General features: G+C 36.2%; 1 protein-coding gene across 2 annotated transcripts in view; it reads right to left on the reverse strand.

Annotated features, from left to right (window-relative positions):
• Positions 1–15,146, reverse strand: part of LOC107559284 (vascular endothelial growth factor A-like) — a 25,773-nt gene extending 10,627 nt beyond the window's left edge. The window contains exons 1-6 of one of the 2 annotated variants that reach the window (XM_016243038.1): positions 14,228–15,146; positions 10,162–10,204; positions 8,136–8,332; positions 6,890–6,963; positions 2,674–2,706; positions 895–975 (exon numbers count right to left, since the gene is read on the reverse strand). In XM_016243038.1, coding sequence (XP_016098524.1) covers positions 895–975; positions 2,674–2,706; positions 6,890–6,963; positions 8,136–8,332; positions 10,162–10,204; positions 14,228–14,311 — 512 coding nt within the window. In that variant the 5' untranslated portion in view covers positions 14,312–15,146. The remainder of the gene's footprint in view (positions 1–894; positions 976–2,673; positions 2,707–6,889; positions 6,964–8,135; positions 8,333–10,161; positions 10,205–14,227) is intronic. The other variant, XM_016243039.1, reaches the window with a different exon arrangement.
• Positions 15,147–15,721: the final 575 nt, after the last annotated feature.

Raw genomic sequence — 15,721 nt, forward strand, 5'->3', positions numbered from 1 at the left:
AGCAATGAACACTGTGTAGGGATCATATCGATCGGAACACAGTTCATGCACGTAGCTCACTTCTAACGAGCTGGCGCGAGGACTGGATTAACCGCTGGGCTACATCATGTGTCATTCACCGGTGAGAAAACTTTAAAAGTACTACAATACCAGTACGGAAGATCGAGTTGTTGATGTTTGTCTGCCATTCTCACTCTGATGACGTATCCTGTCTGCGCGAACAGGGTGCGCAGAGGTATGCTAATACATACGTTGACAGGCAGGTAGGAAAGCTAATTAAAACGCTCGTACCGAATGTTTTGATTGGACGAACATTTCTTGGTACTACACCTTCCACAGAATATATAAATACAGACAGATACATTTAGACCACTTAACTTAATGATTGCTATCAGGATGTGAAGAGACTTTTAACCAGCATAACAAAAAATGTTTCTGAAGACAATCACCTATTGCACCTTTAAGGCGAGATTAAAAAAATAATAATTATATTATATATAATATATATTTATATACTGTATATATATATATATATATATATATATATATATATATATTAATCTGTATTTTTTCTTTTTTCCAGTAAAAATATGCAAACAGCCTTAAAATAAGATTCATTTGAGCAAAATTGAGTACAACATCAATTTCATTTTTTCCCCTTGTTTTAAGCATAAACCTCATTACATTTTGTCACTGAGGTAAATGAACTTAATTTAGGATATATATTTTCTGAAGACGTCCTAATATTTTACACAATTTAGCTTCTCAAGTACATTTATCTTGTTTTAAGAACATTCAGATGTTTTTACTGGAATTCAAGAAGAAAATTCTGATTAAGAAAATAATTTTTGTTTAACATCACTATTTTTTTCTAATAAGAAATTATGAACTTACGGCTTTTTTCCTATGTGTTTCTTTCGTTTTGGTTTCCCCCTTTGTCGCTTTCTGCCTTTTCTTGTTGTCTGTGGGCCTTGCCTAAAAAAATTACAACATTTAATAAATATAAACCAATAAAAATAGATAAATAAAGTACACCATCATGACTCTAGTGTTTCCACAAATATTGTATGTCAACATAAAAAGTATTAAACTGCATTTTACATATTTAATTCAGAAATTTAATTTGGAGAGTCTTGAGATGACTTTATCAAGTCTTAATTCTCGTGATCCTTTAGCCCTGGTCTCTCTGAGGCTCCTCAGGGACCAGTGGCCTAATTAAGCAATAAAATGAATGTTCTGTTCCGTTTCCCAACAAAGGAGGGTTCTGGGTTCTGACTCCCTTCCAACAGTGCAAGACGCACGCCAGCTGGACACAAACACACACACACTCACACACATACACCAAAGCAACTGATTGAGTCTTTTAGAAGTCAGAGACACCTTGTTTGCAAATTAAAAATGTTTTATGCCCTCTACAGACTGTGCGACTTCAGCAGTCTTATTAGATTATTACAAACCACACTGTGTGACATAGATCTATTATACTTGGGTACAATATGTATATAGACTGTGCGATGATGACACATATCGAATCGTAAGCTATGATGCAAGTTAGTATAGAAGAAAACAAATAGTATAGTGGTAAACAAATAGAGCAAGATAAATAACGCTTTGGCAATTGTGGTTTTTATGTGTACTGAAAAAAAAGAAGAGGAGGTGGCAGGGGAGGACAATAAATTCCTTCTGAAATCCCACATACTGGTATTCCTTTTAGCTCTTTTCACCTCCATAGCATGTCGCGTTAATCAGTATGTCCTTTCATGTTGCATTTTTATTGGCTAGTCAGTAGATGTAGGTCGTATCAGCAAGCATACTTTGATAGACAGTCATCCTAAATTTCTGATTGTCCAATGTACACCAGGCATTACTATAGTTATCTTTGTCTACATAAACATATTCTACTGGGATGAACTCACAGGGAATTTTAACAACTTTATTTTGTCCCAATCTCTTTTTTTTTTTTTTTTTTACTTTTATTCGTTTTTCAATTATCTTTTTCCAGAAAAATTCACTTTAAATGAACAGACTGACTGTCCACTGGCAATAAGGGGGAGAACTATTGTAAAATCAGGACCAAGTTCATACATTACATCCCACTTAAACACATTTATAATTAATTATCGCCTGCTTTCATCACAGTTCTAATACCACTATTGGTTTTAATTAGCAAATATTGATGTTAGGATACACACTTGAATGTGGCTCAATCTTGAAATGAAACTGCCAAAAATAGTGGTATAAAAGTATATCATTATAGTTGTTTGATACTAAATATGAAACTTCATCGCACACAGTTTGTGCAAGAGACATAAATGATGCCTCAAATTATGCGACTGAGAGGAGAAGTGTGCAATTACTTTTCTAAGCAATCAGATTTGTGTTTTTCGTCTAGAGGATCTTGAACAGGACTATGAAAGAGACATTTGGAAAAAGCAGTAGCTGTTCTCTTTAACATTAGGGTCAGCGTATCATAGCAGAACAGAATGAACCACTTCTGCCTTTCACACACAATTAACTCATGCAACCATCTCCATGGAGTTAATGTGTGTGTGTGTGCGCAGTGGGGCAAAGGGAAGCGCGGGCAAATGCTGTTCACACTGCTGGTGAACCTTCACATCTCTCTCTCTCTCTCCCACACACACACACACACACACACACAAATAAACAATTTACCTGGTTGGCTCTGCATAAAGATTTGCTTTTAGCCTGTAGGGAAAAGACCGTAAAAACAAAACAATTAAAAGAAAGATCAAACATTATCATAGCATACACACAGGGATATTCAAGTACTGTTATTTTTGCTCATATTTCATCATTTTAAATAAACCCCTAACGACAAGTATTCAACTTTAGGACTTAACTTGGTTTGCGATGCTGAATAAAAAAAGGGAGCATCAATTATTTCCACCCTAAGTGCAAGTGGTGCAACGCAAAGCAACAAAACTAGATACATACATTAATCAATTTATTTTAAGCTCTTACAATGAGAACAATATCTAGTTACATACACTCTTAAAAATAAAGGTGCTTCACGATGCCATAGAAGAACCATTTTTGTCTAAATGGTTCCAGAAAGAACCTTTAACATCTGCAGAACCTTTCTGTTTCACAAAAGGTTCTTTGTGGCGAAAGAAGGTTCTTCAGATTATAAAAAGGTAAGAAAGAGATGGTTCTTTAAAGAACCTTTGACTGAATGGTTCTTTGTGGAACCAAAAATGGTTCTTCTATGGCATCGCTTGAAGAACCTTTTGAAGCACCTTTATTTTTAAGAGTGTAACACTAGAACAAAATCTGTCACTGCGGTGCAAATGTGTCATAAAATCACATTGAATCGGGTGAGTAATAAGATTACCTTACAAAAGGTTTTGCAATTTATTAAGTCATGTTATTAGTTAATTATTATGAAGCAAAACATCTGGATATGTTCATGCAGTCACTACTGATTGGTGCACAGTGACCTGCTGCTTGATACATATTTAAATTAGTGCCTTCTATTAACCATAACAACACAAATATGTAATAACACCCAAAACTTGACAGTGCAAATTTTGTTCTTGGCTTTAGTGATTTTATCAATTTTTCAAGAGAAATTAAATTAATAGTTTACCCATAAACTAAAATTTGCTGAAATTTTTCTCACCCTCAGGCAATCCAAGATGAAGATGAGTTTGTTTCTTCATTGGAACAGATTTGGTGGGTGTTTGTAAGAAACAACTCCATCATTAATACGTTTTTAACTTCAAACTGTTGCTTCCAACTAAAATACAAGTCCTTTATTCATAATATCGTTTTTCCAGTGAAAAAGTCATCATGTCTGAATCAAGAGATAAATATTCACACATCAAGCACCGTTTACAAGTGAAAACAGTCCAAAACTGTTCTAAACAAATATATCAGTGGATTTTGATATGAAAGGACAACAGGAGATGGACTTTTTCACTAGAGGAAATGTTATGGATTATGGAATGGTATTTTGGGCAGAAGCAATCTTTGATGGATCTGTTTCTTATAAACACAGCGTTTCAATTCACAAGACGTTAATTGATGGACTGGAGTTGTGTGGATTACTTGTGGATTATTGTGATTTTTTTAATCAGCTGTTTGGGTTCATGTAGTTGCATTCATTGTTTTTTTATTTTTACATTGAAAACAGAAACATGAGAAAATGGGCCCCCGTTTTTTCCCCCCCAAAAATTATTTGCCATAGAGAATGTCTACACATAAGTAAGCCCTGTCTGCTCCAGTACATTTGTCAAGCCATTTGTTAGTCTGGTTGTTTGATGAGAAAGAGATTAAATGTAGTCGGAATAAATGCTTTAACTATAGCAGCAGAGGACTATTATTCTGTTGCTCAGAACTGAAGAAGATGTGATGACATCAGCATTTGGCTCACATGTGGAAATCAAATATTCAAACTGTTTATCCATTTTCTACACATGAACGTAAAAAAATCAAGGCAAATTTTTTGTTATTGTTTGAAGAAAAAAAAAATTAAAAAGGAGCCATTTTCTCATGTTTCTGTTTTCAATATTAAATCAAAAAATGAATGAACGCAATATACATATACAATCCGTGTATCATTCGATCATTCGTTTTTTTCCAAAAAAATGAAAAACGAGAATTCAGCTTAAATTTACGTTTTTCGTTCATGGGTGGAAAAATGAATAAACAGCTTGAATATTCAATTTCTACACGTGGGCGGGAATTAAACGTCCCTTTCTGCTGATTGGTCAGCCGAAGATCAAACCGTGCCTTCATCAGATCTTCCGCAGTATCACGCAGCAGAATAATAGTCCTCCGCTGCTGCAGTTGTACGGATTAATAACCCATTTTATCAATTTCAAATTTTTCATCAAACAAACAGACTAATGAATAAACCGACACAACTCGTATCGGGGCAGAATCTAGACAGTTCTTTCTTCTGTGTAGACCAGTGGTTCTTAAAGTGATAGGGGGTCCGCAAAATAATTTGCTATAGCCTAAAGTATTTCCAGACTGTAAAGTGTTTTTTTTTATCATGATACATAGGCCAACTGTGATTTATTCCAAAGTGACTTATGTGATGCATTTAACGTCAAATAATCTAAATGAAGCCTTTTAAAAGATGAGTATTCCCTGTGGTTCATAGAAGAACTGATGATGGCACGGTTTGATCTTCGGCTGACCAATCAGCAGAAAGAGGAATTTAATTCCTGCCTACATGTAGAAATCAAATATTCAAGCTGTTTATTAATTTTTCCACCCATTAACGAAAAACGAAAATTTAAGCTGAATTCTCGTTTTTTGGAGAAAAACAAAAAAAACGAAAAAGGAGCCGTTTTCTAATTTTTCTACTTTCAATATTAAATCAAAAAACGAATAATCGAATGATACACGGATTATATGCACGGACCTGTTTGGACTCTCATTCTGATGACACTCACTCACTGCAGAGGATCCATTGGTGAGCAAGTGATGTAATGCTCAATTTCTCCAAATCTGTTGCGATGAAGAAACAAATGAATCTACATCTTGGTTGACCTGACGATAAGTACATTTTCAGCAAATGTTCATTTTCGGGTGAACTACTCCTTTAAGATATGACTTGGACCAGTAAGCAACCACCCAGAACATCCTGGTATCCATCCAAAATGCTTAGGCAACCACATAACAACCACCCACAACATCAACATTTGTATTTAATATTCTGCATACTTCCACATGAGATAATGTAGATCAGAATTGTGTAAATGCTAGTAGTATTTCATTGTGCATATTTATTTTTCATAAGATAATGGTCCTAGCATGTGAGAGTGTAAACATTATGAGTAAGATACATGTTTTATTGCATGATAACGTGAGCCTTTGTGGAACAACCAGACTGGACGCAGTTAATAATGTTGGCTGATTGCCTGTGTGGTTAGCGTGGGTGTTTAAGTAACTCAGGGTTGGTCAACAGTGGTGAGTTTAGTTTGTACGGGGCAGATCAGTATTACAAAGAGAGGATAGAGAGGCGAGCGCATGTAAATGCTCTTACCGAATGCTCTGCTCCACCCCTGGCCTTAATCCGAACCCCACAGCCTCTGAAAAGGCTTTTGAGGAGAACCTCACAATGACCCGATAAAGAGCTGATGTTGACAGCTCGGCTACACGCCAACAGAAAAGTGTTTCAGGGGTGACGACTTTCTGTGACTGGGTTCAGAAAGTAGTCCGTGGGGAGATGGGGTCATTCCCCATGTGACAAACAGGGTGGAAGTGCATTTGTGTGTGTGTGAGGGGTGATCTGAAAGTCAGATAGGTTTTGGATTGGTGTGTGACATTTCATCTCTGTTGAACAGTAGTGTATAAAAACCTTTGCTTACTCAGCATGTTTGATTATGTTTTGATGTCAAAACCAGAGAAAACCCTAACAATTTCAAAGTATTTTTTCTGAAGTTTTCAGGTTTTTATAATGATCTGTTTTTAGTAATTATTAGGATTTTGTTGTACATATAATTTATTTTATATTATTCTACAAATGCAAAATTATTTTGTTTAGTTAGGGTTTAGGTGCCGTTCACTCAGAACATGTTCTCATGTTCCTTGCAGTTTTTACATTTTTGCTCAGATGCATTGGTCTTCGATGTTGCATCAGAGTTTTTCAGTGTTTGATTTTAAGCGATTTTAAGATGGTGAATCAAATTAAAAGCAGTTCAGCTTTTACCATTCCATTTCAATGTGCTACTTCTAGAATTTTTTAAGCATGAGAGCATGTCATGTGTACTCCCCCTTAGGGTTTGGGTTAGTCTGCAAGTCATAATAATTAGCTTTATATTAAAACAATATAAGTCTATGGTATGCTGACCTTACTGACATTGCTAGGTTTGTGTGTGTGTGTGTGTGTGTGTGTGTGTGTAAGCATGTATCTCACCTGCACTCACACTGGTTATGTTCGATAAAAGGCAGCTGCACAAGTTCATGCTTCATGTATGAGGTCCTCATGAGCTGTAGAGTTCAACAGAGCAGGAGTCAGAGTTAAAATGCACACACACACACACACACACACACACACAGATGCAGTCTGTTCTGCATAGTAATGACTCCATCTTTTATCCCTCAATCTCTCTATACAGTACGTGACCAGGATCCAACCTGATCCATTACACTAGAGACTCCATCTAGCCACACTGAATATGTATGACTAACTCATGCTGTGTGTCCTCTGTGTGTGTGTGTGTGCATTTCTGGATGTTTTATTCACCATTCTAAGCTGTGAGGTTTGAGATCTTGCATTAAACGTGGTATGTTTGTGTGTGGAAGTACTTTGCCCCTAAAAATCTTTCATTTTTGATGTATGTATACAAGCATGTGAGTGTTGCATATCCACATTAAGCATGTGAATGTAAAATAGTAAATGTATGTGTGAAAGGTTTCTGAGTGTTTCTGTGAGGGTTGAAATGAAGAGCATTTTACTGTACATTAACCTTTCAAAAGTTTGGTGTCAGTAAGACAATACTTTTAAAATAATAAGCAGTACAACTGTTTTTAACATTGATAATAATAATAAGTTTCTTGAGCAGCAAATCAGCATTTTCTGAAGGATCATGTGACACTAAAGCCTGGAGTAATGGCTGCAGGAAATTCAGCTTTACATCACAGGAATAATTGTATATACATTTTTATATATATATTAAATTATATTATATTCATAGTTATTTTAAATTGTAATAATATTTCAGAATATTACTGTTTGTACTGTATTTTTGGTAAATAAATGCAGCCTTGGTGAACATAAGAGACTTCAAAAACATTAGAAAAATCTCACCAACCACAAACTTTTGAACAATTGTGTATGCAATGATATACAGAGGTCCCTAAAAAGTATTTGGACAATGCAGCCACAATTAAGAATGTATGAATGCCATTGCATTAGACAACAAAATATCAAAACAAATAGCATTTATTTTAAAGACATACTGTATACAGTAGCTCAAGCATGTTTTTTTCAAGCAAAACATTTCACAAAAACAACTTTGTTGGGTTATAAAGGTTAAAGTAAAAGATATACTGTTCAAAATGAAGATAAAAAGATACTGGATGTCAAATGTTTGCACAGTTAACGTGAGGAACTGCACCTGTGTGAACTCTGCATTAGGTGCATTGGTGTGTGTGTGTACCTCCATGACAAGTGTGTGTGTTTGAGACGGCACACACTCCAGCGCCTCATCAGAGCAGCAGCCTCCACAGCGGCGCAGCGTTACACACGATGGCAGGAAGAGATGATGTGTCTCCCACGGAAACTCCTGCCAAACTTCCACCAGCGTCTCTCTGGGATGACAGCCGCTTCTTTGATACACATCTAACCACCTCACCACTGAGAGAGAGAATATATGAATAACACTGAAGAAGAAAACTCTTCACTCTTTATGGAAAGTTCCAGGCTCGACACAGAATCTGTGACATGCTTTTGTAAAAACTCTGTTCACATTAACACATTCTGGAAGGCTAATTAGACAACCTGCCTCATCATTAAATGAAAACAACATTATACATGTACATACATCACATATACACATAAATATTGATGCAAGGATCTAAAATTCTTGACGCAATATCTGTTTTGTGTAGATGTGTTATCAACAGAATTCCTGTTGCTTGATTTTTCTCAGTGTAAACAATCTGTTCCTATCATGACACACCAGTCTCATGTGAACATGTATAATGTTCAAGTCTTGTGGCTGTACTTTAAAAACAGTATCTTGGTGCAACACCATTAAATGTAAAGTGCGTGCACTGTAAATGAAGATTTCCTTGCTATTACAAACTAAAGTATTTCAATTATTTTTGTGGTAATTGACAGCATGTCACATTGTATTGTATTTAACTCAGAACATTCCTTTAAATATTAAGTACCAATGTACTGGTACTTTAAAGAAACTATCAATATAAAATGTACATTAACACATTCTGGAAGGCTAATTAGACAACCTGCCTCATCATTAAATGAAAACAACATTATACATGTACATACATCACATATACACATAAATATTGATGCAAGGATCTAAAATTCTTGACGCAATATCCGTTTTGTGTAGATGTGTTATCAACAGAATTCCTGTTGCTTTATTTTTCTCAGTGTAAACAATCTGTTCCTATCATGACACACCAGTCTCATGTGAACATGTATAATGTTCAAGTCTTGTGGCTGTACTTTAAAAACAGTATCTTGGTGCAACACCATTAAATGTAAAGTGCGTGCACTGTAAATGAAGATTTCCTTGCTATTACAAACTAAAGTATTTCAATTATTTTTGTGGTAATTGACAGCATGTCACATTGTATTGTATTTAACTCAGAACATTCCTTTAAATATTAAGTACCAATGTACTGGTACTTTAAAGAAACTATCAATATAAAATGCACTGATCTCAAGCACCTTTAATGCAACATAAAAAACCCTTTATTTATTTACTCTCCAAAACATCGATTTATACAATATAACATATTGTAAAATAAAATATTATAAACAATTTTAATTAAAGTGTAACATTATTATGTAGATTCTTTCAGTGAACTTCCAATCAAATAAACAATCATTTAAAACCAGGTTCACACTCTACCATTCAAAAGTCGCTAAGATAACAACAGTAATATTGTGAAATATGATTCTAATTTAAAATAACTGTTTCTATTTGAATATATTTTAAAATGTAAGGTGATGCAAAGCTGAATTTTCTCCTGTCTTCAATGTCACATTTCCTTCAGAATTCATTCTAATATGCTGATTTGCTGCACAAGAATCATTTCTTATTATTATCAATGTTAAAAACAGCTGTGCTGTTTAATATTTTTGTGGAAACCATGATATTTTTTCAGTATTTTTCTTTCGATTTCTTTTACTTAATGCAGAAATCTTTTGTAAATATCTTTACTGTCACTTTTGATCAATTTAATGAATCCTTGCTGAATTAAAATATTAATTTCTTTAAAACAAAAGAAACTGTAGGTGCACTGTGCTGTACTGTAGGTGGCCTTTATGGGTGCAATGCAATGACAGTATCTGCCAAAGAGGTGTTTTGCCATGAGCACTGAGGACCAGAATGATTCATTTTAGAATACTCTGTTTTATTATATATAACCTCACTAAATTAGTAGTACACCTATGAGAATAAGACAACAAAAGAAAGCAAGGCTCACTACCTTCTCCAGATTCGTGGCTCTCTGTTGGCATCCAATGGTCTGACTAGAGGAAAGGAAACAGACAAAGTGTCAGACGCAACATACAGCAGAGACAATAACAAAAGCGCACACTCTATATGGTGCCATGAAGAGCTGATTCCAGTCTACATAATGCTAAAAACTTTTACTTATAATGATTTTCTAGTGTTTATTTGTGCCAGAGCAGCATAAAGATGGATGTTAGCACACATTCACACAAACACGCCCCTCTTACGGCGAGATCCGCACACTGGAACAAGGTCACCGCTGAGGGAGAAAGCAGACTTTGCACTGCAGCGCAAACAACACACACATGCACTGCTTCCTTGCACCATGTCTGGCTGCTTACTGTGTGGGTAGTTTTTCCAATGTGTGACAATTGCTTTATAGGTGATTTTACGCTGAAATAGGCCAGCACATTCAGTTTATACCCTCACAACGTGAGTGTTTGTGTGCATTTATTCTGAAACGATGGCATCAAATAAAGTTTTAATGCAATTAAACGCAATATTTATCAGAAAACAGGCAGATCATTGCACGCAGGCAGATTGCATGTTGCAATATGAGGGTTGAGTTGGTCAATTCCTCATCTACCTCCTGCCTCGGTGCCATTGTGAAATACAGCAGCCAGCTCAGAGCTGGCATGGCGACTGGCACACACACACACACACACATACACATTAACATTCACTTTCTCTCTCTGAAATGTACACACACTGACAATTACAGCGCTTCCAGGTTTTTTTGCAGCAGTTGGCTGGATTTGGCTGCATCATGGCTCAATTGAGTTTGAGCACAATCATCAGCTCAGCTGCCTCATTCTCCCACAATCCCCCTCCACCTGCAGCCCGTGGGTCAGTTTGGCATCTGTGAATGGACATTAAGCATTAAGAGCTGAGGTTTTCAGTCTGAACAGCAGGTATCAGGCACTGCTATAGCTGATCTGAGACCACATGGAAAATCTGGAAGTTTTTTCTTTTAAACCTGAAAATAAACAACGTTTTAGGATGTTCAAGCATCAAAACTATAGAAAAATTATGACGTAAAATGAAGAAAAATATTACGATTCCGCACCTCACTGAAGAAAATTGGTGTAGGATTTTGTTATTTGGAAAAAAATTTAATTCAAAAATTGCTAGTAAATTTCACAATGGATTACAAATAAACGACAAGAAACACGTTGAACAGAACGTGAAACTCTCAAGCAGAAAGACTGAGATAATATTCTCTAAAACATACTTTAGTAATCTGTTTAATTTACTTCAAATTAACTTAATCCCAGACATACATTTTTTTTACTTTATGTCACTAATCGAACATTATTATGCTGATATTATTTGAAAAAAAAAAGCAAATAGGTGCATTTTCACTAGTGGTCTCAGATTTCTGGACTGCACTGCACATGCTGGATTGCAAACAGAAAATTCTAGACATCACCGACTGCCAGTGTTGCCAGGGTCGTGGTTTTTCCGCACAATTGGCCTATTTTGAAAATGCATCTGTGGAAAAGTTTTTTTGGGATAGTTTTCTAACATACCACAGTGGCAAAATGTTTATCTGTAGACAAAGAATAATGAAAATAGCTCTTTTTATTATGTGCTATGTTTTGCTATCTTCACTTTAAAGGGTTACTCCACCCCAAAATTAAAATGTTGTCATTGATCACTTACCCTCATGTCGTTCCAAACCCGTAAAAGCTTAGTTCGTCTTCGGAACACAATTTAAGATATTTTGGATGAAAACCGGGAGGCGTGTGACTGTCCCATTGACTGCCAAGTAAATTACACTGTCAAGGTCCAGAAAAGTATGAAAGACATCGTCAAAATAGTCAATCTGCCATCAGTGGTTCAATCTGTATTTTATATAGCAATGAGAATACTTTTTGTATGCAAAGAAAACAAAAATAACGACTTTATTCAACAATGCGTCTCCGAGGAGTCACCGTAGCGCCATTTTGGATTATATCCACTGAACGCAAACTGCGTATACTGTTCTACTTGTCTGTGTCAGCCGCACCACACAGATACATTTTCTCTGTTTATTTACGCTTTGAAATTCAGATTGAACCACTGATGGCAGATGGACTATTTTGACGATGTCTTTCATACTTTTCTGGGCCTTGACAGTGTCATTTACTTGGCAGCCAATGGGACAGTCACAAGCCTCCCGGTTTTCATCCAAAATATCTTAAATTGTGTTCCGAAGACAAACGAAACTTTTACGGGTTTGGAACGACATGAGGGTAAGTGATTAATGACAAAATTCTCATTTTGGGGTGGAGTAACCCTTTAAGTGTATTGATCCTTGGAATATATGGCAACCCAAGGACCGCAAGTATAAGGAGAAATTATGGGGATCTGATGAATGTTTGATGTCACCTCACAAACTACAGATTACATGAGTTTCACCAACATCAGAACTGGATTTTAAGGCAGGTTAACCGAGTTTGGCATTAATTGCACGATGATGCTTGTGTGAAGACAAAACAAGACTGACTGTGGAAAGAAGAGCGATTCAAAAGAAATTGTCCTAAGATCATAAAATATTCAGTTTATTGAGTGAAGATGTGTACAAACTACAATGTGTTCTTTGTAGTCAATTGTGAAATTTACTAGCAATTTCCGAGTGAAGATTATTAAAGTCAATTTTTCCAGTGTAGTTTTGATTCCTTTTGGGCGAGTTTTGAGTCAGCTTTGGGCTGAAAATTTGTCTGGGACCTGGCAACCCTGATCACTGCCCACCTGGCAATAGCAACTTCAACATCTCTACGTGACATAGAGAAACCTAAAGGTCACAGGGTTAGACTTTTGAAAACCATGCCATACCTCACCATGGATTTGAGCTGCACTTACAACTAGCAGCATGCAATAATGCATTGCAACATTCGGAAGGTTTACATTTCACAGCATCTTCAGCATCATCAAATTAAATATACTAATGCCAAACTGCAGGCTAAAATAAATAAACGAAGTTTCAGCTAAACACAACAGGACAAACGATGAGTGGAGCTGCATCATTACGAAGACTAATGATATGCATCCATAAAGCAGAGCTCCGGCCACACGAACACGGACCACATTGCGGAGATGCGCAAATTCAGTGCATTCTGCCATCCTGCCTTCATATTCATCTCGCAACGCTATTGGTGCTAACAATAGGTGTCGTATACCGATGACTGTAATGTTGACAAAAGCTTGTATAAGTGAAGATAAAGATAAGAAAAGATGTGCGTCACTGTCTGTCCTTCTGAGACACAGCAAAAAAATAAATAAAAATCATATTACAATACATAAATATTTATTAAAATATTATTAAAATACCATATTTAATAATCGCACAAAATATTATTTAACACCCATTCGTTCTATACGAGATATAGCCTATTAGATATTATATGTAGGCTATTGAGGGGGGAAAATAAAATATAAAATAAAATAATATTTTAAGCACATTAAATTACATGTATTTAATTAATGCATATTTAAAAAAAATATTCTAGCATTATATTATATTAAATTATTATAATACACCACATTATAATAGAGGCCACACCCCCATGATGTGCTTTTTAACACCCTCAGCTCGCTTTAATGTGTTCTCAGGCAACACTAAACACTAAACACATGTCCACTGTTGTGATCACTAAATTGGTGGCTTTTATCACAGAACTGCATCTTTAAAAGCAGCACCTTTTTCATGCTGCCAAACGTCAATGACCGTCAGGTTATTTCAACACACAAAATGCTCAGAAGAGTGTTGTGCATTAACTCAGCTCTATCAAATACATTTGACAAGCAATAGAGAGGAATCTGCCACGATAAAAGATACTTATCCAATCTGATGTGATAAAAGACAGCAAGACCAGAGTAGCTCAATTCATTTAATTTAAGCTTAAAGACTAAAAGATTATAAAGAACACACACTTTAAAACAGCTAATTAAACAGTATTGTACCTGTACGTGCACTGTTATGCTACTGTCCAACATTTTAAATAATCACAAAAATATTACTATTATTATTATTATTACAATTAAAAACATGTTCTTACCGGTGTTTTGGCACATTGTGTTGGTATCCTGGTAAATGAGACGAACTGAAACATTCCCAGAATAACTCTCAGCTTGATCCCCATTGTTTGAGTTCACCAAAAAAGTCAGAAACAGTTAGAAATAGCAGGTCCAACGTCCAGTCCTCACAGTTGTTAATGCTCTATGAATGATTATTCCACTTTCACATCCGAATCCAACATCTTTAATCCAAACAATGACAATTTACTCAGTAGTTTCTCAAAAAGCAAGGCAACTGTCATCCCTTTCATGGGTTAACGAGAAAATAAAAAGACAAAAATGAAATATCTTCAGTTGTAAATCAGGTAAATGAAGAACACAACATGGCACTCCTTGAGTATAAAATCAGGCTTTTGAGATGCTTATGGTCGTGGCGCGAATTTATTACAAATAACTAGCTACAATAAATCCCAATATATGTTATTTTATAGAAGAGTTTTGCATGCATTCCGTGCATTTCATTTATACCGGCTACCTCGCAGCAAGATTCCCGGTGGGACTAGAGTGCGTCCTTATGGTCCAGAGAAATATATCCGGTAACAAATAAATATATCCTGAAGAATCGATGCTATGAGCCTCCTGAAGGTCTCTGCGTCTCCCATCCGGCATCTCAGACCCGCTTTGTGCGGCGCATCCCGTGTGCTACTGTAGGTCACCAGAGAAATCATGCCCACCAAAACCCATGATGACGCTTTGCTTGTCAGACACAAGATCTTATAATTAAAATGTTCAGCATATACATAACCTACATTGTCAACATGCGCATTGCAATGCACGTGCGCCTATATGAAATAAGAATGAGAGAAATGCACCTTGATATGTTTAAGGTCGTTTTCTCCGGTCTCTTATTTGCCCTTCAGGACTCACACGCTCCGCAACTCTCGGTGCGCGTCACCGTCGCGCTCGTGGAACTTTTCTTTTTTTCCTCCTGACTCGCAGACTTTGCTCGCGCGCAAACCGGCACAGGTGTAATGCTCGCGCACCGCGAGGGGGACAATTATTAACCGACTTCCCCTGTCTATTTTTGAGTGCTTTTCCCTGTCAGGGTGTTTTTTAAGGAGACATGCGTTTTACAGAGTTTAGAGAGAGTGATAATTATAAAACGACTAGTTTCGCTCCTGGATGTAGATTGATTGACATACAGCAGTGATAAACAGTTAAAAGCGAAACTGCGCGGCTCTTTCTTTAAGGAGTCATCCGAGTAGATCTAACCTAATGTAGTCCTGTTGATATTTAATAATAGTTTTGACTTGAATAAAGCCAGTTACCACTTTAATCACATGTAAAGGTTAAGCTACCATACAAAACATTTTTACAGTGTTAAAACGGCTATGACGCGAAACACCTGTTCACCTGGCGGCACCCATAGAGACTACTGTCAACCGGGACTATATTTTACTGCGGAAGAATGGAACTTAAAGGGACAGTTCCCCCCCACCTCCCAACTTTTACTTGCTAATTAAATAGAAACACTG

This window comes from Sinocyclocheilus grahami, unplaced genomic scaffold, assembly GCF_001515645.1.
Source record: "Sinocyclocheilus grahami isolate Dianchi unplaced genomic scaffold, SAMN03320097.WGS_v1.1 scaffold680.1, whole genome shotgun sequence".
NCBI classification, from domain to species: Eukaryota; Metazoa; Chordata; class Actinopteri; order Cypriniformes; family Cyprinidae; genus Sinocyclocheilus; species Sinocyclocheilus grahami.